At 43.9% G+C, this 26,860-nt stretch overlaps 1 protein-coding gene and 1 pseudogene across 1 annotated transcript; one reads left to right on the forward strand and one right to left on the reverse strand.

The window, feature by feature from the left end:
- Nucleotides 1-3,308: 3,308 nt before the first annotated feature.
- LOC103001969 (beta-parvin-like) lies at nt 3,309-4,396 on the reverse strand (annotated as a pseudogene).
- Nucleotides 4,397-19,479: 15,083 nt separating this feature from the next.
- On the forward strand, nt 19,480-20,356 carry LOC130706249 (Y-box-binding protein 3-like). The gene is made up of 2 exons (XM_057537638.1): nt 19,480-19,878; nt 19,985-20,356. The coding sequence occupies exons 1-2, from the start codon at nt 19,480-19,482 to the stop codon at nt 20,354-20,356; spliced, it is 771 nt and encodes a 256-aa protein (XP_057393621.1).
- Nucleotides 20,357-26,860: the final 6,504 nt, after the last annotated feature.

A 26,860-nucleotide genomic window follows, 5' to 3' on the forward strand; every position in this document is an offset into this window, starting at 1 on the left:
TCATAACAAAATAAGGAAGAAATACTCATAACAGTTAAAAGTCCTCCTTTCTGCAACTGGTCACGTGACCATAGCTGATATTTGTAATTACCTTCTTCCACTACTCATTCCATATCCCCTTTGCCCTCAGCAAGACCCTCAGCCGGCCATGGCTTTTCATCTGGTAGGGTGCCACAGACTTTCATTCCTGAAGTGTCTGGTCCGTCTGTAGTCCTGCCTGAATTTGGTTATTGCAGTTTTCCATTGAATTTAATCTCAGGGCATGTTATTACTCAGAGATACTTTAAGGATCTCCTGTATTCTGGACATACTCTGCCATACTTCTATCGTGAAGTGGCAGTCCAATTTTCCCTCTGTAGTCGGGGTCAATAACCTCAGCCAGCACAGCAACTCCCTTCTTTACCTGTTGATTCAGAGGCATGAGGAGCCCAAAGTGGCTAGGTGGTGGTGTTAATTTTCAATTCAATGGAATCATTGTTGTGTTCCTGGTGGAAGCACTCCTCCATTTGGAACTAAGACCTCTATCTAGGCTAGCAGAGCATAATATCATGGGGTCAGGAAGCCAACTTTGTGCTAGTGGGCCACTAGGTGTGACAGTGAATGGGAGTCCCACTACCATTTCCACCCCTTGATTCCTGGACCTGTGAAGCCTGGCTATGGGAGAAACAGCACCATATATTGGATGGCGGATCAGAATATATACAGCCTCCCGCAGAACCTTGCCCAAGCCCTGCAAGGAATTGCCACCTAGCTGGTGCTGTAAGTGAGTCTACAAAAGGCCTTCCCCAAGGGGACCCAGCCACGCCTACATTCAAGTGGCTCTGGTCAAGTTTATCTGGCTCAAGTCGGGGGATTGATTGAGGGGCTGTGACCTCCCCGTGGGTTTGTTTGTCTTTTTTAAGTTTTGTTCACTTGACCTAGAATTTTTCTGGTTATACAGATCAAGTAAGAATTTAACAGGTTTCCTGTGTATGACTCTTCTAGAAACATCATGATCAATTAGCAAACACCATAGGTCTCTGAACTCCAGACTATTCCAATTGTCGCTTTAACTCCACTGTTCATTATGGTAATCATACCCACCTTTCCTTTGGAGGTTGAGTGATGCCACTTGGCCCCTGCCATCCTGGGGATACAACTACTCCCATTGCCCGTAGGCTCCCTAATTCAGCGGTGGCAGTTCCCACTGTAAGTTCTGGTCTACAGAGAAGAGTGATCATGAAGCTCTTCAAGAATGCTGGGGCTCCCCTCATGAATTTATTTCTCACATTCATGGTAAAGAGTGTGTCCTGTGGGGCCTCCTAGGCTGGGTGAGCAGGTCTTAAATGACAAATCCACTCTAACTTTCCAATCTTCTTAAGGCTTTGAATTATTTCTTCTACAGTAAACCAAGGATAGGTCTGGCATTTGGAATTCACTTACCATGGACCACATTTTGGGCCATGTGTTAGCCAACAACCAAACTCATAGAGCCCTTTCTAGCTGTCCTAGCTGTAACATTACATGTGGGATCTCTGCTTAGTGGGCTTATGTCAATAAATTCACCCTGATCCAACTTTATATTCTTTCCACCATTATCCCACATCCTTAATATCCATTTCCACACATATCCCCTTATTTGTCTGTGTAAATTAGAAAATATCTAGTACCTCTTATGGAGTATAGCACACCTTCTCATGTGTTACACATTTGCCTGCACTTTTAGGGGCCTGATGGAACTTGAGACTTTTTTTGTTTTGTTTTTGTTTTGTTTGTCTTGTTTTTTATTTCTAAGCCTTGAGCGTTGGTATTCAATTTAATATTAACAACTTAATAGCTCTGATCTACAGCAGGAAGGCAAAAATCAAAAAGAGAAAGGCCCATCTTGCTGGAGCAGTGAATGCTGAGCAAACTCAGGGCGTCAGCATGTCATAAAAATCCCAGCTCAGGAGCCAGGGGTTGGGAGAGGGGATGACCCAGTGTAGGACCCGCCTGAGACCCAGCCAATGGGTCCCCATTTCTCTTCCAAGCCAAGGTGGGCGAGGGGTGAACAGCACACAAATGAGTATCGCATTTCCTTTGACAGGGTGCCCCATGGATGACGACAGGGCTCAGGAAAGCTGGGACTTGGGGAGGAGAAATGTGAACACTTCACATCCCCCTGTTACAGGCTGAGCTGTGTACCCCCAGAACCCACATGTTGAAGTCCTAACCCCCAGGACCTCAGAATGTGATGGTATTTGGGGACAGGGTCCTTATAGAGGTAAGTAAGGTAAAATGAGGTCATTAGGGTGGACCCCAATCCAATCCGCCTGGTATCCTTATAAGAAGAGATTAGGACACAGAGACACAGAGGGGAGACACATGAGGATGCAGGGAGAAGACAGAGGTCTACAAGACAAGGAGAGAGGCCTGGAAGGTACCATCCCTGCTGACACCTTGATCTTGACTTCCAGCCTCCAGAACTGTGAGAGAATAAATGTCTGTTGCCTAAGCACCACCCCCACCCCCACCCCCGATTTGTGGCACTCTGTTATGGCAGTCCAAGCACACGAAGACACCTTGCTTTCTAAAAGATTTTTTAAATGCATCCATCCCCAACAGAGCCTCTGGGATTGGAAACTTCCCACCCGAGCTGTCTCCAGCTGCATTGTAGAGCCAGCTCAGAGCCGGCTGAGTAGACACAACCCACTCAGCCATAGCAAGAAATCAAGAAATGCCTCAGAAATCTTTCGCCCCATGGACCGTGGCAGCTGGGTCCTCTGGGTCCCAGATGTCTGTGCGAAAGCTAAATGAAAACAACTGTGAGTGGCTGAGAAGTAGGGATGTGAGTGGACACTGTGGTCACAGCTAAAGCTTCTGGGACTTACAAGTGAAGTTTTTAAAACTGTAAAATGTTTTTTGGTAAAAAGGCCTCGCTGCCAAGGCGACCCCTGCCCAGGAGATTCCACCAGGACAAACAAGCCATCGCCAATGCTGCAAAGCTGCCAGTGCGTTTCTGATGCCCTGTGATCAGCTGGAACGACAGGCGCTCCCCTCCCAGGGGCTGAAGGTTGGGGTTCCGGCTTTTTTCTCTTCCATCTTTTGATCAACAAGGGACTCAGCACCCCGTGGCACCCCAGGTGAAGGGAGGCTACAAACTCGAGCACTGGCGTTTGGAACCTGCATTTCAAAGGATGTCGCCCACTGCGGAATTACAGGGAAAAGAGGTTAAGAGCATCAACCAGAAAAAGGAGGGGTGTGGGTGGGGAACAACCGCGGGCTTGGAGGGGAGGCCAGGGCACCTCCCGAAGCACCATCCCTGCCACGGTCTCTGCTGCTCCCCGCTGTCACTCCAGGTGCTCGTACTTGGTTAACAGGTTGTAAAGAACCCACAGGGTGGATTTGAGGTCCAGGTTCACCACATCTTAGGGGCGAGCCTTGGGTTTCTTGAGGCCTCCATCTGGCATCAATTCAAAGGCAAATGGCACGTGGCAGATCTTTTGATCGAAGCTGTCCATGGTCAGGTAGAAGTTGTGCAGGCATACAAAGTAGTCTTCCAGAAGCCCCATGAACAGAACCAGGTACATGCCATCTGCAAACTGGGTCTCTAGTTCCATCACCCCCAAATTCAGCTTGTTCAGGTGCTTGTTCACAAACGTGATGAGAGACTTCTTCTGCACACTGTCACTGCACTTGTCTGGGGCGTGGACGAAGAGCGTATCCCACTCAAAGCGACCCATCATCATCTCAGTGGTCGTGGTCAGCTCCTCCGTGACGTGGCTGGAGTGCAGCAGGCCTTCCCACTTCTGCACGACCACCACTTGCAAGGAGAAGTGTGCGGGAAGGTAGATCGGGCCCGGAAGTGCATGGCCAGGGCCACGAGGAGGTGAAGGATGGCCACCAGGTTCTTCCTGTGAATTGAGTCCACGGTCCACTGGAGCACCCGGCCGTGAGGCCACAGCAGCTCCTGCACCACCTCCAGCACCGTCTGCAGCTTCTGCTTCTGCCCTATTTCAGACTGGGTTACCTCAGCCATGTTCAGCTTGCGGTCTGCCAGTTTTTCCAGGAGCTTCTGCAGCACCTGCCCATCGTACAGGTCCTCCTCCAGCTGCTTCACGATGATCCTCTCCTCCACCAGGACATCATTGATCCAGTTGATGAGAACCTTGACCAGCTCCTTCAATCTGGGGTCATCCCTGGAGTTGGGGTCGATCACCGTGCACTCCTCGTTCTCCTCGAGCAGGGTGTCTTCCGGGTGGATCTCCACCGAGGCAGGGGACATTGGCGAGTTGATGGCATTTTCCCCTTCTTCCTCACTCACCTCCTTGGTCTTCTTCTTCCTCGCCAACGTGCCACCCAGCTTGCTCAGGAATGACTTGTCCTTCTTTATCCTGTGGGGCCGCAGGGCGGGCAAGTGCAGTGGTGTGGAGGACATGGGGTGTGCGGGGACCCCAGCAGCTGGGCACCTGTGCAGCGCCTGTGGGAGCTGCCCTGGTCACTGCTGCCCGCTCTGGAACTTGAGTCTTGCTATAGGTCTAGAAGCAGAGAGAAGTGGTGGGGTGGGTCCTGAGGCACGTCAGCAGTGTCTTTCAAGGAAACTTCCTCAGGGGAGGCCATTACAATTTCCTCGGGTGGTGCAAGGTTAAGCTCCTCAGACGGGTTCAGACGCTGCTTCTACTGGCAATGATGATGCATGAGAATTTAGGGTCTCGATGTCCCCAGCTTCATCAGGGTCTTCCCACATGTGCCCATCCAACTTTCAAGATCCCAATCCTTCCCAACCAAAGCCTTCACTTTAATGGTAGACTTGTGGCACGACTGGGGATCCAATTTGCATTGTAATTCAGCCACTCACAGGATGAGATTCTGGGTTTTGTTTTCAGCAATCTCAACCCTGTGGGCAGACATAGATGCTTTCAGGTCCTTTATACATTGTTTAAACAGGGAGTTTGAGTCTCTGAGCTCATTCTTTTCTTTTCGTACTTTGTTCAGTGCCATTGGGAGCAGCCAGCAATTCTCATTATATTCCATATTTTGACAAGAATATTTGAATGTACGTAGTCACCCAGATCTTTGCCTCTTATAAGTACTTGATAAGGAGTATCCCATGATGAGATTTTGTGTACCTCTATTGCCACATTATGCCATGGACTATCAGTGTGCTCTTTACTACTAGAAATAGAGTCATTAGTGTCTTTAAATATAACCAAGTTAGAGGGCCAATTCCAGTATCTTAACAACCAATTCAGAAAACTCATCCTTAAGATTCTGTTCTTTAGAACCAGTCCTGGTACCAAAATCTGCATGAGTCAGGGTTCTCCAGAGAAACAGAACCAATAGGATGTATGAATGTGTGTGTGTGTGTGTGTGTGTGTGTGTGTGTATGTGTGTGTAGGGAGAGAGAGGCAGAAAGACAGAAAGACACACACACACACACAGATAGAGACAGACAGACAGACAGAGGTTTATTTCAAGGAATTGGCAAGTCCAAAATCTACAGGATGGACTGACAAACTAGAGATCAAAGGGAGAGCCAATGATGCAGTTCAAGTCCAAAGGCTGTCAAGTTGGAGACCCAGAGAAGAGCCAATGTTGCCGTTCAAGTCCAAGGGCCATCTGCTGCAGAATTGCCTCTTGCTTGGGGGAGGTCAATCTTTTGTTCTGTTCAGGCCTTCACTTGATTGGATGAGAACCACCCACATTATAGAGGACAATTTGCTTTACTCAAAATTCACAGATTTTGAGGTTATTCTTATTCAAAAACATCCCCACAGGATCATCCATAATAATGGTTGAGCACATATCTGGGCAATGTGGCCCAGCCAAACCGACACATACAATTAACCATCACACTTACTTTCTTTTTGTCCTTCTTTCTCTCTTTCTTTCTTTTTAACACAGATAGTATTTTATAGCAAGATATTCACAGCTTATGGTTTATGTAAGGTATTTTTTCACATAAAGTATTCTATGTAATTGCCAGCACAACCCTATGAACTAGATAGGGGAGGCACTAGATATTTCCTTTTTACATGCAGGAAGACTACATCTCAGGGAGGAGAGGTAATTTGCTCAAGGCTAACCAGCCAATATTTGGCCATTCCAGGAGTCAAACCCAGACATTCTGATGTAAGATTCCTGGCTCTTTCTAATTATTTTTAGTTCCCAAAACCTCAGCTGAGAGTTCACTGAAGATTGCAACACTGCCCTCATTTTAAACAACTTTATTTAGATCCATGGTATCCCTGGAGTCACCCTGGCTTTTACGATGCGTCATTTGCAGGGTGTGGGGCAAGGGGGTGGGTATTTTCTAGATTCCTTTTTATTATTTTTGCATGCATTATATTAGCTTTCTCTTGCCTTGTACAGTTATCAGAACTCGAGAGATGCTGGAATTGATGGTGTGGTTCTAGAAGGAGCAAGATGGATAAGGTTCTCCTTTCCATTCAGCCCATTTACCTTTCAAACAGGAATCACCAGTGAATCAGTAAGAAAAGGGGGCCTGGAGCATTTTCTTCCCCTAATAAGGATGCCACCTTGTTTACTCCTCACATTAGATAATGTTATCACCTTTTGTAATGGGCCTGGATGGGCTCTGCTGTCTCAGGTTAAGCACCATTTTGTGGCTGAAGCAGAAAAGATTTTATTTTTAGATGATAAGCCCATGGATCAGACAGTATACCTTAAACCTGGATTAACCTCCATCTCATTGACAGCTCTTGAAAAATAGGAATTAAACAAAGTGTTCCACAGGATGAATGGAGAAAAGTACAAAATTAAAACAGAGAGAGAGGGAGAGAGACAGAACCTGAGGTTTCAATAAAAATAATACAATGGCCTCAGCAAATTATCCCTTAAGCTTGAACTAGTAATTCCTATCATATTAATTATTTTTCACAAAGCTTTTCTTCTTGCATAAAATACACACAAACTAGGAAAGTTCTCCATGATGGCTCCAAAAGATCTCCATGATGGCTCCAAAGCAATTTCCTGTATATCATGAAGACAACAGGAAGTTCAAGAGGACATATTCAGTCCAACTCAGTGATTCTTGTTAGCATCTTCTTTGTGCCTGGCACTGTGCTAGCAACTTTTAAGAAATTCAAAGATGCTGCAACTTCGAGAGGGGAGAAAGGTGTCAACTTAATCCACAAGGACACTTTTGTGGTGGCCCTTTATACAGCCAGCACTGTCCTAGGAACCGTGGTACTCAGAGAGGAAACTGAGAGAGAAAACTTAAAGCGTTCATCCTTTAGTGAGCTTAGAATCTAGCTGGGAATAATAGTGAGATAGAAAACCTTACACATAGGAAAGAAGTAACATAGCCATTAATTGTCTGGCTGTAAGAGCAACTAGGTTTCTGAGAAGAAAGAAATGGAGGTGGACTGGTACCTTTTGAAAGGGGGCAGGAGGGGATTACAAAACTGGGACTAGAAGGGCAGGTGGCATTTATACAGACAGAGGGGAGGTTATAAAGGTATTCCTAGGAGAGTGAGGAAAAAGGGAACACAGGCACAGAGAAGGGAATGAGCATGGTAAATGTGGGAAGCAGCAAGAAGAACACATGAAAGAAAGTACTGTTGGCGACATCATAGAAGTGGCCTCATGGGCCCATAGAGGGCACAGTGGACTAGAAACCAGAGGGCCCAAGGCCCAGAGGTGTAATCCTGGCTCTGTATTTACTACATGGGTGGCCATGGTTAGGCACGTTAGCTGCTTTGTGCCCTGGTGCCCTGGTGCCCCGACTTAATTGCCGTCGTGTGAGCATACTGACAGTAGCATACGGTTCTCTCATGCTTGCTGTAAATTCTACCAGAGATGATACCTGAAGAAGTGTTTTTTTAAACAGTAAAGTCAAAATCAAGACCCCTTCTTCCATTTTGTATTAAACCAGCATGGTGAAGAAATGGCTCCTGAGTCCAGGGTAGGGTATGTTTTCTAGTCAGCTACAGGCAGAAGATTACTTTGTGTGGGGACAGGGGATGCTGGTTAGTTGATATGAAGGCAATTTTTGCCCCTGAAGGAGCCTGGATACAGGGGAGACAGATTAGCCATGTGAGAGGTGTGTCTTGGGTTCTCTGCTGAGCTGTTCAATGAGGCCATGACCTCTCTGAAAGAGGCTCCTGGTCTCTGACACCAGAAGAAACAGGTGACAAAACTGTACATGAAGGTCAGTGAGGTGTGATGGAAAGATAACCGGACCTAGAGTGAAATGTATATGAGATCAGATTTTAGGGTTTACTCCATAAATATGCAAACTTAAGCAAAAGCAGCTTCCTATCTCTGGACCCTGGTTTCCTCATCTGTCAAACTGAAGTAAAAACGGCACCTGCCCCATTTCTTCATAGAGTGGGTTGTTGCAAGGGTCAAATGCACAACATGGTGAGAGGTTTCTGTAAACTCTAAAGTGGCAGGACAACTTGCCTTATTTTTTTTTTCTTATTAATAAATGAAAGCCAAGTTTTCTGACCAATTACAATCTACTATTTTAGCCTGCTCTGTCATCACTTCAGAAAGTTTATATTTCAGAGAGCGAGCTGTACCTAAGCAAAGCATCAGCACAGCAGTTAGGCCGAATTCTTAGAATATCTATGTAAGTAAATCAAAACCGCGATTTAGGAAGAAGATCACAAGTCATAAGGTATTTGAAGAAAATAAAAGTTTAGATCTGCAGGTAAACACAAGGGCAAATTCCCTCAGCTCTATTTTACCCTACCTGATCATTTGCTTTACATAGGCAAGAACACAGAGCTCAACAGGGTTTTCAGAGTATTCTAGTTACAAAAGTGTTCCCACTCAGCTTCCTTACTTTACAAATATAAAAATTTAATACACAGAAACCTCAATTAAAAGAGTTGGGAGAAATGTCTATTTAGGTCTTCTGCCCATTTCTGGATTGGGTTGTTTGTTTTTTTGATAATGAGCTGCATGAGCTCCTGATAAAATTTGGAGATTAATCCTTTGTCAGTTGCTCCATCTGCAAATACTTTCTCCCATTCTGAGGGTTGTCTTTTCGTCTTATTTATGGTTTCCTTTGCTGTGCCAAAGTTTTTAAGTTTCATTAGGTCCCATTTGTTTATTTTTGATTTTATTTCCATTTCTCTAGGAGGTGGGTCAAAAAGAATCTTGCTGTGATTTATGTCATAGAGTGTTCTGCCTATGTTTTCCTCTAAGAGTTTGATGGTGTCTGGCCTTACATTTAGGTCTTTAATCTATTTTGAGTTTATTTTTGTGTATGGTGTTAGGGAGTGTTCTAATTTCATTCCTTTACATGTAGCTGTCCAGTTTTCCCAGCACCACTTATTGAAGAGGCTGTCTTTTCTCCACTGTATATTCTTGCTTCCTTTATCAAAGATAAGGTGACCATATGTGCATGGGTTTATCTCTGGGCTTTCTATCCTGTTCCATTGATCTATATTTCTGTTTCTGTGCCAGTACCATACTGTCTTGATTACTGTAGCTTTGTAGTATAGCCTGAAGTCAGGGAGCCTGATTCCTCCAGTTCCATTTTTCATTCTCAAGATTGCTTTGGCTATTTGGGGTCTTTTGTGTTTCCATACAAATTGTGAATTTTTTTGTTCTAGTTCTGTGAAAAATGCCAGTGAGTTTGATAGGGATTGCATTGAATCTGTAGATTGCTTTGGGTAGTAGAGACATTTTCACAATGTTGATTCTTCCAATACAAGAACATGGTATATCTCTCCATCTATTTGTATCATCTTTAAGTTCTTTCATCAGTGTCCTATAATTTTCTGCATACAGGTCTTTTGTCTCCTTAGGTAAGTTTATTCATAGATATTTTATTCTTTTTGTTGCAATGGTAAATGGGAGTGTTTTCTTAATTTCACTTTCAGATTTATCATCATGTACATATTGCCAACAGACACATGAAAGAATGCTCAACATCATTAATCATTAGAGAAATGCAAATCAAAACTACAATGAGGGGCTTCCCTGGTGGCGCAGTGGTTGAGAATCCGCCTGCCAATGCAGGGGACACGGGTTCGAGCCCTGGTCTGGGAAGATCCCACATGCCGCGGAGCGGCTGGGCCCGTGAGCCACAATTGCTGAGCCTGCGCATCTGGAGCCTGTGCTCCGCAACAAGAGAGGCCGTGATAGCGAGAGGCCCGCGCACCGCGATGAAGAGTGGCCCCCGCTTGCCACAACTGGAGAGAGCCCTCGCACAGAAACGAAGACCCAACACAGCCATAAATAAAATAAATTAAAAAAAAAAAAAACTACAATGAGATATCATCTCATACCAGTCAGAATGGCCATCATCAAAAACTCTACAAACAATAAATGCTAGAGAGGGTGTGGAGAAAAGGGAACACTCTTGCACTGTTGGTGGGCATGTAAATTGATACAGCCACTATGAAGAACAGTATGGAGGTTCCTTAAAAAACTAAAAATAGAACTATCATACGACCCAGCAATTCCACTATTGGGCATATACCCTGAGAAAACCATAATTCAAAAAGAGTCATGAACCAAAATGTTCTTTGCAGCTCTATTTACAATAGCCAGGACATGGAAGCAACCTAAGTGTCCATTCCATCAACAGATGAATGGATAAAGAAGATGTGGCACATATATACAATGGAATATTACTCTGCCATAAAAAGGAACGAAACTGAGTTATTTGTAGTGAGGTGGATGGACATAGAGACTGTCATACAGAGTGAAGTAAGTCAGAAAGAGAAAAACAAATACCGTATGCTAACCCATATATATGGTATCTAAAAAAAAAAAGGTCATGAAGAACCTAGGGGCAAGATGGGAATAAAGATGCAGACCTACTAGAGAATGGACTTGAGGATAGGGGGAGGGGGAAGGGTAAGCTGGGACAAAGTGAGAGTGGCATGGACATATATACACTACCAAACGTAAGATAGATAGTTAGTGGGAAGCAGCCACATAGCACAGGGAGATCAGCTCGGTGCTTTGTGACCACCTAGAGGGGTGGGATAGGGAGGGTGGGAGGGAGGGAGACACAAGAGGGAAGAGATATGGGGACATATGCATATGTATAACTGATTCACTTCGTTATAAAGCAGAAACTAACACACCATTGTAAAGCAATTATACTCCAATAAAGATGTTAAAGAAAAGGGGGAGGCATTAAACCCTTAAAGAAAAAAAAAAAAGAGTTGGGAGACCAGAAGGGGGCGCTCTCATGCCCTACAATGATAACCCAGTAGGAATAAAGACACAGACATAGAGCATGGACTTGAGGACATGGGGAAGGGGAAGGGTGAGCTCTGAAAAAGTGAGAGAGTAGCACTGACATATATACACTACCAAATGTAAAATAGATGGCTAGTGGGAAGCAGCTGCATAGCACAGGGATGTCAGCTCACTGCTTTGTGACCACCTAGAGGGTTGGGATAGGGAGGGAGGCACAAGAGGGAGGGGATATGGGGATATAGGTATACATATATCTGATTCACTTTGTTATACAGCAGAAACTAACACAAGACTGTAAAACAATTATACTCCAATAAAGATGTTAAAATTAATTAATTAATTAATTAAATTGTCAAAAAAAAGAAGAAGAAGAAAGACTTCTCTTCTTGCTTGACAAGAGTTTGGCCAATGAGATTGTCAGGTCTCAGCCAAGGAAAAGCCACTGTACTTGGAACTTTTGATTCATCTGATGGACTCTTTCTTTACTTTAGTCCTCTCAGCTTCCTCTTCCTATCTTTAAAAGAATTATCCTCTGCTTGTTGTGGGGGACTTGCACATGACTCACCATGGTTACAGACCCCGAATTGCAATTCTTTTTTTTTTTTTAATTTATTTAATTTATTTTATTTTTGGCTGCATTGGCTCTTCCGTTGCTGCACACAGGCTTCCTCTAGTTGCGGTGAGCAGGGCCTACTCTTCGTTGGGGTGTGTGGGCTTCTCATTGCGGTGGCTTCCCTTGTTGTGGAGCATGGGCTTTAGGCATGTAGGCCTCAGTAGTTGTGGCGCACAGACTCAGTAGTTGTGGCTCACAGGCTTAGTTGCACCGCAGCATGTGGGATCATCCTGGACCACGGCTCAAACCCGTTTCCCCTGCATTGGCAGGAAGATTCTTAACCCCTGAGCCACCAGGAAGCCCTGCAATTCTTTATTGATCCTGAATAAACGTGTTCTTTTTGCTGGAGAAATATCTGGCATTCTATTTGTTTTAGGTCAACATTTTGGTGGCTCATATCGGGATCCAGAGAGAGCCCCTGACAACTCTGAGGCTGGTGAGGAAACAGGGGTGGTATCCACATTGAACCCCTTGTTGCTCACTGCTTTTCTCACTGACCCTGGGGTTTGGGGGGTAAGTCTTTCTCCTGGATCCAAGCTTCTGCCCTTTTGCATTTTGAAGCTCTTTAGGTTTTATTTGGGATCTATTTTAAAGCTTTGTCTTTTCTGGTTAAGGCCTTGTTCTGTCTGTAAGTACTCATTTGGCACTTCTATCTGATTTTTGAAATCAGGCTGTTGCAACTGGAACCGTGCTGTCCCTTGGCCTGATTCCTTTAGGAACAGGGGCTGTTCTTCCTGGAACTGGCTACCCTTTGGCCCATTCCTTTCAGAAGGTATGCTGTCCTACTGGAACTTCAGTGTTAAATCTTCAGTCTGATTTCTTCAAAATTAAGCTGTTTCATTAGAGCTGTGTTGAGGGGCTTTCAGCCCTGCTCCTTTGAGACCAGACTGCTCCCATAGAACAGGCTGTTTGAACTGTTTGAGCTGTTTAAGCTGTTTGAGTTTTTTCAGCTGTTTGAAAATTATGATTTACTCTAGAGAAAAACCTCTGAGAAATGGGATCCCAGTTATGTAAATATTTTCAAGGCAACCCCCTTCTCCGACAGAGACCCCAATTAATTTTATGTTTAAAAAACACTGTCCTAAAAAAAAAACAAAAACAAACAAACAAACAAAAAAACCCACTGTCCTTTCTCATGTGAATTTCAAACTAAATGGAGTGACCCAACCAAACACAATTTAGAACATCAATGGCCATTATGGGGAAATTTTGAAATCCCCAAACTTACTTTTCTTAAAACCGAATTGGACAACCATAACTCTAAAATTTCCAAAACTGAATGGAACACCTATTTTGATTGATATTTTGAGGCTTCCAAATGTTATCAGGAGCCTATAATTGCCTCTCTGCAAAATAAGATTTTAAGATAACAGAGGCAAACAAATGATTAAAGAAAGAAAGGATGGGTTTTGAAGCCTCATGCTCCTCTTCTCTGGCTCCTCCTGTTCAGGCCCTGGCTCAGACATCATCTTCCTCCTTCCCTTTTATACTGCTTATACCTCCTCTATACCCTCAGTTCCCCCATACAAATTCTATTGCCAAACTTCCCTTTTGCCCTGAAGCTCTCCCTGCCCCACTTTTCTCTGAACCTATCAGAACCTGCCCCTTCAAAATTAAGCCTTCTGAGGATCCAGAGGCTAAACCTTTAATTTTTTATATTCCGTGGACTAAATCTGCACTGCAAGCCATAGTCAAAGATTTTCCCAAAATAACTGAAGCTCCACACAGACTTGCTGAATAATTTAATATGGTCATTCAGACTTATCAACTTATATCAGCTAGTTCGTATGCTTCTCGGTGAAGGCCAGGCCCAGCATTGGATGGAAATTGCTAATTGGGAAAAATCCTGAAATGTCTCCAGAATTACAAACTGGAGACCAGCCCACTAACTTATTATATGATCAGGCTTGGGCAATCCCTAAGCGACATCATCACACAATACCTAGGGCTTTTCCAAAGACTGTTGATTGGAACAAAATTCAGGCTTGCACACAAAAATCTGATGAACATGTTCATAACTATTACAATTGAATTCAGATTGTTTTCAAAGAAAACTCTGGTCTTCCAATGTTGATTCCACCCAGGTAGCTTTTAACTCTGTGTTTATTAGTGGGCTGAATCGGGACCTTTCCCTTCTAGTAAAAATAACCAGGATGGAATGGGAAACTATGTCCACTCCAGGTGTAGTTAATCTGGCAAACCAGCTCTCTCACATTCTAGAGGGGTCACCTAAAAGGAAGACAACTAAAATTCTTAATCTTCAACTCCAGCAAATAAAGGCCCCTAAACAAAACCGAAACCCTCCTATTTTCTGTTATTATTGCAAAGAGCCAGGGCATTGGAGAAGAGATTGTGACAAATTCAAGTGCTTCAGGCGCCTTCAGTTCTCCAACCAGCCTGTCCAACATCCTCCCAATTCTCAATGAAGGAGCTCTGAGGAACTACAGGGGCGCTTCCCAATTCTCCCTCTTAATCAGCTTGGGGAAACATGGCTCCAGATTGGGGATGACTCTCTTCCAGTCCTAACTGACACTGGAACCACACTCTCGATGCTCAATCCCAACTACTATAAAGCAGCCCCTGCCTTGGAGCACTAAAACAGATCAAATAGAGGGATCGCGAATGAACCTCAAAAGGTTTCTGTCTCTGAACCTACTTACTTTTGTTTAGGCCCTTTGAGAAATACACACTCTTTTCTCCTTAGTTCCCCAGCTCCTATCCATTTATTAGGCTGAGGCTTTTTAGGAAAGCATTATGCTTTAGAATTTGAAAGTAGTTATCATAGCAGCCAACCAGGTGAATTAAGTGACCCTTTGACATTTTTAATTTGCTGTGTCTCTGATGGCACTAGAGCTGATTCTGGAAACACTGATCATTTGTCCTTATTGAATCCGCTGCCACCCTTTGTATTGCCAAAATCTCAAACTGATATTGGCAAAATTCCATTAAGATTCATATAGATCCCTCCAAACCTCTCCCCAGAATTAATCAATACCGTATAAATAAAGAAGCCCTTCAAGGTATAAAGCCCATAATACAAGACTACTATAAAGCCCATAATAGAAGACTACAAGGCTCAAGGTCTCATTGTCCCTTGTACTAGTCCCGGTAATACTCCTATTTTGCCAGTGAGAGATCCTCTGAGCAATAAACAACATTGTTATCCCTCAACACCCTGTTGTTCCTAACCCTCATACGCTACTAATATCCATTTCCACCAGAAGCAAGTTCCTTACCATAATTGATTTATGCAGTGCATTCTTTAGTATTCCAGTTGATGAAGCTATCCAATACCTATTTGCCTTCACCTGGGAAGAAAAGCAATTCACCTGGACAACAATGCCTCAGGGTTTTAATGAGAGTTCTTATTTCTCACAAATCCTGAAGGCTGATCTGGCTGATATAAAGTTTTCTAAGGGTTCTACGTTGTTGCAATATGTGGATGATTTGTTTCTTTGCCCTCCTTTCCAAACCTCCTCACAAGAAGACAGCATCCCTTTGTTAAAGGTTGTAGCCTCAAAAGGACGCAAAATTGCCAAGGAAAAAAATGCAGTTTTCCCAAACCCAGGTTCAATAATTAGGATATCTGATATCAGAACAAGGGCTACACCTAAATCCAGAGAGGCTTCATGGTGTCCTAAGTTTCCCAAAACCCAAAACTAAGCGCCAACTGCAAAGTTTTGCTCAGCCTAGTTTGTTACTGCTGAAATTAGATTCAAAAGTCTCTCTTATGGCCCAACTTCTGCAAGTTTTCCTAAAGAACAACAACACCGATCCACTTTTATGGGAAGAATCAGTCAACACAGCCTTAAAAGAGAGTTTGACAAACACACCTGCTCTTGGGCTTCCCAATGATCAGATTCCCTTTTACCTTTCTGTATATGTAAAGGAAAGAAACATCCTTGAGGGTGCTCACTGCAAGACACAGGAGCCATCATCAACCCATAGGGTCTTATAGCCAGCAACTGGACCCTGTGGCATGGAGATACCTCCCTTGCCTTAGAGCCATTACCACCACTGCCCTTTTGGTTAAGGCTACTGAGAAAAATCATTGGGGGAGCCCCTTTAACCATTTTTGTACCTCATGAGGTAGAAGCCCTCCTGAATTCTCATCACACTCAACATTCCTTAGTCAGCTGCCTCACCTCCTATGAAGGTCTTTTGTTAACTACTCCTCACATAACTCTTTTACACTGTAATGAGCTTAACCCTGCTACTCTTCTCCCCTCCATCACTGACAAAAAGTTCCTCACAACTACTTAATGCTGACTGATCATGATGATCTGCAGGAAATTCCTTTGGGTAACACTGACTTCTCATGGTTCTTATTTAAAAGGTGACAGTGGCAAAAATATTGTGCTGGGTATGCTATCGCCACTCCTTTTGATATTGTTGAGGCAGCACCTTTATCTATGGCTACTTCAGCCCACCAGGCTGAATTATACACTCTTACAAAGGCTTGTACTTTAGCCAAGGGCAGAACTACCAATATTTATACTGGTAGTAGATATGCTTTCAGGGTAGCTCATGAGTTTGGAATGTTGTAGAAGCAACATGGCTTCCTTACTTCCAGCGGAAATAAAATTTAAAGTGGCCTCTATGTTCAGGGATTATTGGATGCAATACTTTTACCTGCCATTTTAGCTATTATCAAGATCCTGAGGCATTCTCAACTTGATGTTCTGGAAGCTAAGGGAAATCACCTTGCTGACATTTCCACAAGGAATGCTGCCCTTAAAGTAATCAACAAGAGCCAAACCTCTGTGATGGTTCACAGGGATAGTTCCCCAAATTATAACTTAGAAAAACTGGCTAGAGAAGCCCAATATTTGGCCTCAGAAAAGGGAAACAAGATTGGAAATTCAACAGTTGTTGGTTTGATAAAAAGAGAAAGCGCCGAGTCAGACGAAATAGCAGCACGGTTTTACAGGAGACTAAAATTCCCACTGCTAACCACTGTACATGCATTAAACTATTGGCCTACTGACAAAATGATAACATTTATGAATCAATATTGGTGGGGAAACATTAACAAGGGGGCAAAAAGTGCCTACCTCAATGGATCTCAATGTGTGAGACTTGTTTAGTTTTGGAAAATACTGCCAAACTATTTCTTAAGAGGCTGTAAATGCGTTCCTTAAGCAATGAGTTAAAGTTGCTGTTCTTTTCCATCCTCCAGTATTTGATGTTTTCATTTTGGGAGGAGGTTAGCAGTTCTAATAGGTGTGTAGTCCTGTCTTATTGTTTTCATTTGTAATTCCCTAATGGCATACGAAGTGTGTCATGTTTGTGTTAACTTATTTATTATCTGTATATCTTCTTTGAATGTACACTTGTCCCACTTGTCCAAAATACAACCCAGAGAAGACCATCTGTACTGCTCCCGGACATTTCAAACTGCCTAATGGACCATTCACGCTCTGGAAAAAGGATTCCATACAACTTCCTCCACCTTGTGGATATAAATATGTTTTAGTCATGGTCTGTATGTTTTCACACTGGACTGAAGCCTTCCCTTGCAGACAGGCTACTGCCTCTTCTGTGGCTAAAGTCCTTTTGGAAAAGATTATCCCTATCTGGGGAACTCCTCTTAAACTTCATAATGATCGAAGCACCCATTTTACTTTACTGGTCAGGTACTTCAACCAGTCTGCACTGTTTGGCCAGTTTTACAGCACTTTCACTGCACTTACCAGGCCTCTGGGTTAGTCAAGTGCACTAACGGCATTATTAAGACTCAGTTGGCAAAATTTGTAGAGACCCTCCAATTACCTTGTCCAAAAGCATTGCCATTGGTCCTTCTGAATCTCAGATCCACCCCTTTTGGAACTCACAAACTCTCACCCTCTGAGACAGTCACAGGATAGTCACTTGGCGCCTGCCTCTTTTGACCCACAACTGATAAAAGGAGAGATACTCTGATATTTCAAAGGCCTAATTGCTTCTATTATAAATAACCATGTTTTGATAGAGCAATCTTTTCACAGTGTGCTTTCAGGAGAGGAAGATACTAAGCATCACACTTTGCAACCTGGAGATTTTATCTATTGGAAAAGACACTTCCAGAAGGACTCTCTTCAACCTTGCTTGGAAAGGCCCCTATCAGGTACTGCTAACAAACCCTTGTGCCACCAAGCTCCAGGGGATAGACCCTTGAATTCACGTGACACACCTAAAGAAAGCACCAATCCTGACTGGACCTGCACATCATCTGGTGATCTGAAAGTAAAGATTTTCTGAAATTGAAGCAGACAATATCTGATAAGACAACTTTCCCAAGATATCCAGGTTAGGCCTGTAGGAAGTTTGTCTGCCAAACCCCTGATGGTGGCATAATGCTTCAGATGATCTCCAATGTCTATGATCTTGATAACACGAACTTTAGATTAAAAGTGCCTGACAGTTCTCCCTCCTGCCCCGCCTTGTTACTCTAATGTGACTTCAATAGGTTTCCAAACTGTGCACTTTCACTCTAACATGGGATACTACACCCAGGAAAGGTCCTTCCTGGCACTGAGGGACAAAAAGCTGCTGAAACAGGAAAACCGGCCTGTTGATCAGTGATGCTTTCAGAGAAAGATCTTGATCAAAGGGGAGGAGTGTAAAAATTAATAAAGAGAAACTTCAATTAAAATAGAGTCGGGAGGCTAGAAGGGTGAGCTCTCACACCCTATGACGACAACAGAGCTCAACAGGAAGAAGAAAGACTTCCTCTTCTTGCCTGGCAAGAGCTCAGCCAATGAGAGACTGTCAGGACTCAGCCAATGAAAAGCCACCACACTTCCAACTCTCAACCTCCAATGGACACTTTGTTTACTATAGCCTTCCTAACTTCCTCTTCCTCTCTTTGAAAGAGTTATTCTCTCCCTGTTGGGGAGACTTGCACGTGGCTCACCACGGTTGCAGACCCTGAATTGCAATTCTTTGTTGATCCGGAATAAGCCCATTTTTGTTGGGGCAATACCTGACAGTCTATTTGTTTTAGGTCAACGCAATCTTAACACTAGTCTGGATAAACCTGCGCGACTTTAGTGTCCTCTCAGTACTAGCATTCTAGCCCTGGCAGCCTTCCTTTGTTCCCCTGCTGGAAAACAAAAGCAAAACAAACAAACAAACACCACAGCAGGCTTCTTTGACTGGGTCTTAACATCATGCGGTTGTCATTTTGCCTCAAGTTACACAAAATGCCTGACCCATATAGAGGGCACACCAGGGGTTGGAAGAGGACCACGGTTTTGTGAGAGAATATTGAGAGAGTGCCCTTAGGAGGATGTGAATCTCCCCAACCAAGGAAGAGGGATGGAAGGTGGGTCCTCTCCTCACATCCACTCAAGCAAGTAAGAGGGTGTTCAAGACCACTCCCTAGAGCTTCAAGTGTGCCTCCTCTCCACCAGAAACCACGAGGTACTGTGACGTGCTGGCAGGAGCACTGGAAGGAGTGCATTTGCCCAGCCCCCCAGCTCGAGCCCCCTCTAGGAACGCCCCGCCCCCCCCACAGTGAGACATCACCACGGTAGCCATTGTTTGGTCTGTGTCCCCTTGCCCCAGGAGACCCCACAGGCCTCTCCAAGAGTCTCAGAGTGAAGCCAGAGAGCCCTTGGCCCTGATCCAAAACCCTCTTGGAGAAGTTCCTGCCTCCAGCCCCCCCCCCCACCTGCCAGCATCAGAGGGCCAAATTTCCCTCAGATTCTCTGAGAAAGAAGAGCAAGGAGGGCCTCATGAGTGAGGCTGGAGAGGCCTCCCTCGTGGAGGTGGCCACTTCCGTCTCCCCTCAAGCCCCGCAGAAACACCTGGCATCCTTGGGAGGCGGAGATCCACCCCGAGCCCTAGGTACCGGCAACCTCAGCGGGGATGCAATCCCCAAGGCCACCGTGACGGGCGCCAAGGGAAAGGTGCCCAAGAAAATCATTGCTAAGAGGGTGCGAGGCTCTGTCAAGTGGTTGAATGTGAAGAATGGGTATGGTTTCATCAGCAGGCATGATACCCAGGAAGGTGTGTTCGTTCACCAGACAGCCATCCCCCGGAACAACCCTCACAAGTACGAACGCGGCGTCGGCGACGTCGAGACCGTCGAGTTCCACGTGGTGCAGGGCGAGCGGAGCACCGAGGCCACTAACGTGAGCTGGCGCCCCAGTGGAGGGAAGCTGCTATGCTGCCAACCGCCCCTGCTTCTGCCGGGGCTTCTCTATCCACAGCCGAGCGCTGCCACCACGCGGTCCCAAGGGCGCTGAGCATGACGTTGACGAAGGCGAGGACAGCGGCGAAGGCTTCACCGCGGCCCAGGGCCTGAGGCGCTGTCTGCCTGGCCACCACCAAGACCAAAGGCCTCGGCGCTTCCCGCCCTGCCGCAGGGCCCCAGCCGTGACCCGCCACCCATCGATCCTGGCTACCACCAGCGGCCCACGGCCCGGCCACCTGCCAGGGTCCACAAGGCCCGAGGGTGACCCGCGGCAGCGTCGGGGCCCCAGCTACCTGCTAAGCCGCCCTAGGGGCCGAGGCACCACTCTTGGTCCAAGACCCTCACCAGGCATCTCTGCGGAGCTGGAGGCAGAACACAGGGAGAGCGGGCGTGACGCCGGCGGAGATCTACAATAGAGGCCTCCTCCACGCTATGGATCCTGCCGCCCCAGTAACCCGTGCCGCCGCCCGCAGCAGGCGCCTGGCGCCCAGGGCCAGGATCTGGAGAGAAGAGAGGGCAAGATCAAGAAGACCCCTACTGAAAAACACCTGCCTTTGTTGCTGTGGCCAAGAAGAGCAGCGCCCCTGAGGAGGAGAACCCCCTGGTCATGGATGCCCCCTCTGCCGCCCGGGACGAGTAACAGCTCGGTTCCCACCCCCGGGACTCCTTGGCCTGGGCTGCAGGTGATGTCCCCTTGAAGAGATAATACCCTTTGTTGCAACGCAGTCCAAACATCCACACTGGCTGTTAGATTTGTGCCCTGAGAAAAATACATGCCCCTGCCCCAGGGTTTGAAGAAGGATAAACTACAAGACCTATGTATTTCTAAGTTCCCTCATACCATCTGCCTTGGTAGTTTCTGTACACACACACACACACACACACACACCTCTGAATCTATTCTTTTTAAAGATCTGACCAGGACTACAGCTATTATTCTGCATCCCCAGGTGAATGAGTTAAAGTAAATTTAAAAATTATTTTTTATTTTTAACACAAAAACGAAGATTATCTGATATTGAAGATGTTCTGACATTGCTGTTGTGATATTACTCACCTGAGTGGTCATTTTCTCAAGAAAACATTTCATGTTGCTTTTATCTGTTATCACTGTTGTCTGAAAATTTTTAAAGCCTACTAGCCCATAATTGTATTGAGATAGTCCTTTCCATCGTTTTTTGGAATGAGTTTTAACAAAGATCCTACATATTGTTCTCTTTACAAGTCATGAATTTAAGACTAATTCTGGACGCACAGGTTGAACGTCTTGGGGTGTTCTAAAGGATAAGAACACATGAAGAAAGAAGTATCCCCATCTCTTTTATTTTCATCCTCTTCCCCTGCCCTGGAATTTGAGCAATAAATCCAGAGGGTGGGCCCAACTACCCACACTTACTGCATAGGTAGTACTCTATGAGGCAAAACGCAAAAAACTGAGCACATCACCATGACACGTAAGAAATGTGGCTCACTGGAAACAGAATTTGCTTCTTCTGTGTGTTTTTTTTTTCTTTTAATGGATTCAATCTAACACCATTTAAGTATACAAAAGAAAATGGGCATGAGGCGCTGGGGAGTGGTGGAAATGAGAGATGCTGGTCAAGGGGTACAAACTTTCAGTTGTAAGTTGAGTAAGTTCCGGGGGCCTAATGTACAGCATGAAGACTATAGTTAACAATACTGTATTGTATACCTGAAAGTTGCTATGAGAGTAGAGCATTAATGTTCTCACCATGATAACAACAACAAAGTGCTAATTATGTGAGGTGAAAGATGTGTTAATTAACCTTATTGTGGGTAACATTTTACAATATATACCTGTATAAAATTATCACATTGTACATCTTAAACTTACATGTCAGTTATATCTCAATAAATCAGGGGGAAAAAACTGAAGGAAAAAAAGAATAAATAAATAAATGCACAAATTAATTAATTAATTAATTAATTAGAAAACAAAAGAAAGTGAGTATGGAAGCAGGTATAATTTTTGTTGTGCATACCTCTGGAGCTGAAGAGAAACATCTAGTCTATAGTTTTCATCTGTGCTTCCTGGTTGAGTTCATCCAGGGGGCCTGTGGAGGATTCCTGGAAGGCTTAGCAGGTGCGGTTGAGCCCACCTCAGGCCTTTCCCATCAAACAGAGAAGCTCTGACTGGGAATGTCATCCCCATCCTGGTCTTTATTTGAACATATGGTGGGGTTGATGGATGGGAGGCAGGAGTTGGGTTTGGGGGTAGGGGTGGGGAAAACGAGCAATCAATAAATGTGAAACCAACAGGGGTCTTTAAAGCCTCATTTTACAGATTAAGGAAATTGGAATATAAGTAGCAAGATCAAAATACTTTTCCCATTTAAATGTTGAGGCATTTTACACCACATTATAGGCTAGCATAAGGTATTTGGAGAGTCAGTATCCAATCGTTCGTTATGGCTAAATATCTTCAATCAATTCAAGTAGAAAGAGCAGAGATTCCTCATTCAGAGAATATTTGAGTGCCTACTTGTGCCCGACACTGTCAGGCACTAGGAGCTGCATCATGATGAAGAAGATGGTCCTTTCTCTCAAGGAACCCACAGCCTAGTGGAGAGTGAGACAAAACTGGCAATGGCTACACAATGGAGTGAGCGCTCTGGTGGAGTTAGCACAGGATGTGAGAGAAACACAGGTGACCTAGATGGTGGCAGGGTTAGTTCCAGGCTAAAGGAATCACTACTTGGACACTTGAATTTAAAATTATATCTAGCAATCACCACAGAGCTCAGATTTGATAAAGTCATGTCACCATACAGCTAGAAGTTGTTCCTCCAGACTCCTAGCCCAGTGCACTTTCCACTATACCAGCTGACTTCTTCAGAGACTAGCAGAGTGCACCAAAAATCACTAAGCATAAGAATTTATACTGACGCACAGCACCAAGAGAGAATGGGGGAAGACTTGAAGTGAGACTAAACCTGCTATTATTAGGAAATAACGCAGATCCCTCCAGGGTGCCATTTTATGCCAAAATAACAGGCATGGATATGGTGAGGGGAAATGTCTTCTGTATATACAGGGTTGGGTTCATAGGCTTCTTCCTGCTGTGTGAGGTATATGCATCAGGAGACACTGGATTGGTCAGCCTGGCAATGGAGCCTTCACTTTGGGGGAATGGAGGCCATAAAGGACCCAACTAAGGGATCTTGAATTTTCCCTGCTCACAAGGGTGCCTGACAGGATCCATTAAGTGGAGTTGACCTGGTGATTGCTGGCTGGAGGTGGAGCAGGGGAGAACTGAAGGATACAGAGGCTGGTCGCAGAAGTACACATCTGGGGGTGAGTATATTTAACTGACAGCAGGAACTTTCTGCTGTTTCCCAGCTGCTCCAGGATTTAGGCATACTTAAGGGCAACTCCAACAGCCCAACAGGAGCCAAAGGGTATCACCTAAGACACAACAGAGAGATGCCTGGGCTGTCTCCAGAAAACTTTGATTTAAAACAAAAAACAAAAACAAAAACAAAAAGAAATATATCCTTTGTGCTAATCCTCTTTCCTCTCTTTCACTCCCACTTCATGCACCAGATATTACTTGGTTTTCTTGACTGAAAAATGTGAACTTAGCAGTTACCTTTGTTTGGACCATTGAAAGGTGACATTCCCCATCCTAAAGCCTTCAATAATAGCAGGCTTCCTTAGATATCTTTCATTGGGAGACCAAGTTCCAGAGAATATGGGTAGGAATGCATTAGATCATCATCCCAGAACCCCCAGTGTCCTATTTCAATTGAATGTGAAGCCAAGGGGATGCGATTCCTCACCTTCCTAAGAGTAAGGTGGGTCACGAATCTGAAGCAGAAACCCCAGCAACAATCCTCTTCCTTCCTGTGACTTGCAGTATCAAGACAATGGCACTTCTGAATCACTTCATGGATCCCCTTGATGTGGGAGGGGCATGCAGTCACAGGTGCCAGTTTGGATTTCTTTTTTCTCTTCTGTATTTGGAGCTATCTGCTCCCATGCTATTCCTGACAGGTTGGCTAGGTTCTGCTATTGTTTTTAATTGAAATATAGTATTTAAAGTATTATGTTACTTTCAGTTCTACATCATAATGATTCAGTATTTTTGCAGATTATACTCCATTATAGGTTATTAAAAGATAATGGCTATAATTTCCTTTGCTATACAGCGTATCCGGTTGCTTATCTATTTTAGACATAGTATTTTGTCTCTGGTAATCCCATGCCCCTAATTTGTCCCTTTCCCCCTTCCTCTCCTCTTTGGTCACCACAAGTTTGCTTTCTATATCTGTGCGTCTGTTTCAGTTTTGCACATACATCCGTTTGTACTACTTTTCAGATTGCCCATGTAAGTGATGTACAGTATCTGTCTTTCTCTGTCTGACATTTCACTAAGCATAATATTCTCTAGGTCCATCTATATTGCTGCAAATGGCAGTATTTCATGTTTTTTTTATGTCTGAGTAATATTCCGTTTGGTAGATTTAGATACATAGATAAGACGCGTACCTCATTTTTCCCCCTTTTTAAATTTTTTGTTTGTTTTTTAAAGGTCAATTTTCAAAAGTTTCACTCACTGATTTCATATAATCCCAAAATAACCCTTTTTTCCCCTTTACCCCTACACTGACCCTCCCATCTTCCCTCTCCGCACTGGTAACCACTAGTTGGTTCTCTATGTCTGTAAGTCTGCTTCATTTTTGTTTTATTCACTAGTTTGCTGTAGATTTTAGATTCCACATATAACTGATATCATACAATATTTGTCTTTGTCTGACTTATTCCACTTAGCATAGTGCCCTCCACGTCCATCCGTGTTGCTGCAAATGGCAAAATTTCATTCATTTTTATGGCTGAGTAGTATTCCAGTGTGTGTGTGTGTGTGTGTGTGTGTGTGTGTGTGTGTGTGTATGCATCATCTTCTTTATTAATCCATCTGTTGATGGACACTTAGGTGGCTTGCATACCTTGGCAATTGTAAATAATGCTGCTATGAGCATTGGGGTGCATGCATCTTTTTGAATTACTGTTTTTGTTTTGCTAAGATATATATATCCAGGAGTAGAATTGCTGGGTCATATGGTAGTTCTATTTTTAGTTTTTTGAGAAACCTCCATACTGTTTTCCACAGTGGCTGCACCAATTTACATTCTCACCAGCAGTGTACCAGGGGCCCCTTTTCTCTGCATCCTTGCCAACGTTTCTTATTGTGTTCTTTTTGATGATAGCCATTCTGATATGTGTCAGGTGATATCTCATTGTGGTTTTGATTTGCGCTTCCCTGATGATTAGTGATGCTGAGCTTCTTTCCATGTGTCTGCTGGCCATCTGCATTCCCTCTTGGGAAAATTGTCTGTTCAGTTCTTCTTCCCATTTTTAAATCAGGGTGGGTTTGTTTTTGTTTTTGTTTTTAATGTTAAGTTGTTTGAGCTGCTTATATATGTTGGATATTGACCCTTTATTGGTCATATATCATTTGCAAATATCTTCCTCCATTCAGTAGGTTGTCTTTTGGTTTTGTTGATGGTTTCCTTCGCTGTGCAAAAGCTCTTAAGTTTAATTAGGCCCCATTGTTTATTTTTGCTTTAGTTTCCTTTGCTTTAGGAGAGGGATCCAAAAAATTATTGTTGCAATTTATGTCAGAGAGTCTTCTGCCTATGTTTTCCTCTAGGACTTTTATAGTATCCGGTCTTACATTTAGGTTTTTAATCCATTTTGAGTTTATTTTTGGATATGGTGTTAAAGAATGTTCTGATCTGATTCTTTTACATGTAGCTGTCCAGTTCTCCCAGCACAACTCATTGAAAGCGACTGTCTTTTCTTCATTGTATATTCTTGCCTCCTTCATTGTAGATTAATTGACCATAGGTGCCTGGATTTATCATCTCTGGGCTTTCTATGCTTTTCCATTCAGATGTGTGTCTGTTTTTGTGCCAGTACCATACTTTTTGATTACTGTTGCTTTGTTGTCTGAAATCAGGGAGCCTGATTCTTCCAGCCATGTTCTTCTTTCACAAGCTTGTTTTGACTATTAGGGGTCTTTTGTGTTTCCATACAAATTTAAGAAACTTTTTGTTCTACTTCTCTGAAAAATGCCATTGGTACTTTGATAAGGATTGCATTGAATCTATAGATTGCCGTGGGTAGTATGGTCACTTTAAATATGAATAACAATATTGATTCTTCCAATCCAAGGGCATGGTATCTCTTTCCATCTGTTTGTGTCATCTTCAATTTCTTTCAACAGCGTCTTATAGCTTTCAGAGTACAGGTCATTTGCCTCCTCAGGTCGGTTTATTCCTAGGTATTTTATTCTTTCTGATGCAATGGTAAGCGGTATTGTTTCTTTAATTTTCCTTTCTGATAATTCCTTGTTAGTGTATAGAAATGCAACAGATTTCGTTATATTAATTGTGTGTCCTGCGTCTTTAGGATGTTCTGTGTATGGTATCATGTCATCTGCAAACAGGGACAGTGTTACTTCTTACTTTCCAATTTGGATTCCTCTTATTTCTTTTACTCCTCTGATTGCTGTGGCTGCACTTCCAAAACTGTGTTGAATTAAGTGGTGAGAGTGGGCATCCTTGTCTTGTTCCTGATCTTAGAGGGAATGCTTTCAGATTTTCACTGTGGAGTCTGATGTTACCTGTGGGTTTGTCACATCTGGCCTTTATTATGTTGAGGTATGTTCCCTCTACACCCACTTTTTGAAGAGATTTTTTTTTAATTGAAGTATACTTGATTCACAATGTAGTGTTACTATCTGCTGTACAGTACAGTGAATCAGTTATACTTATAACTATATCCACTCTTTTTTAGATTCGTTTCACCTATAGGTTATTACAGAGTATTGAGTAGAGTCCCTGTGCTATACAGTGGGTCCTTAAAAATTATCTCTTATATAAATATATATATATAAT

Source organism: Balaenoptera acutorostrata, chromosome X (genome assembly GCF_949987535.1).
Source record: "Balaenoptera acutorostrata chromosome X, mBalAcu1.1, whole genome shotgun sequence".
In the NCBI taxonomy this organism is placed as follows: Eukaryota; Metazoa; Chordata; class Mammalia; order Artiodactyla; family Balaenopteridae; genus Balaenoptera; species Balaenoptera acutorostrata.

Bases quoted from the DNA above. Each gene is read 5' to 3' on its own strand.
- LOC130706249 (XM_057537638.1), top strand. From the start codon at position 19,480: ATGAGTGAGGCTGGAGAGGCCTCCCTCGTGGAGGTGGCCACTTCCGTC. The intron at 19,879-19,984 runs GTGAGCTGGCGC...CGCGGTCCCAAG, and splicing joins GGAGCACCGAGGCCACTAAC to GGCGCTGAGCATGACGTTGA.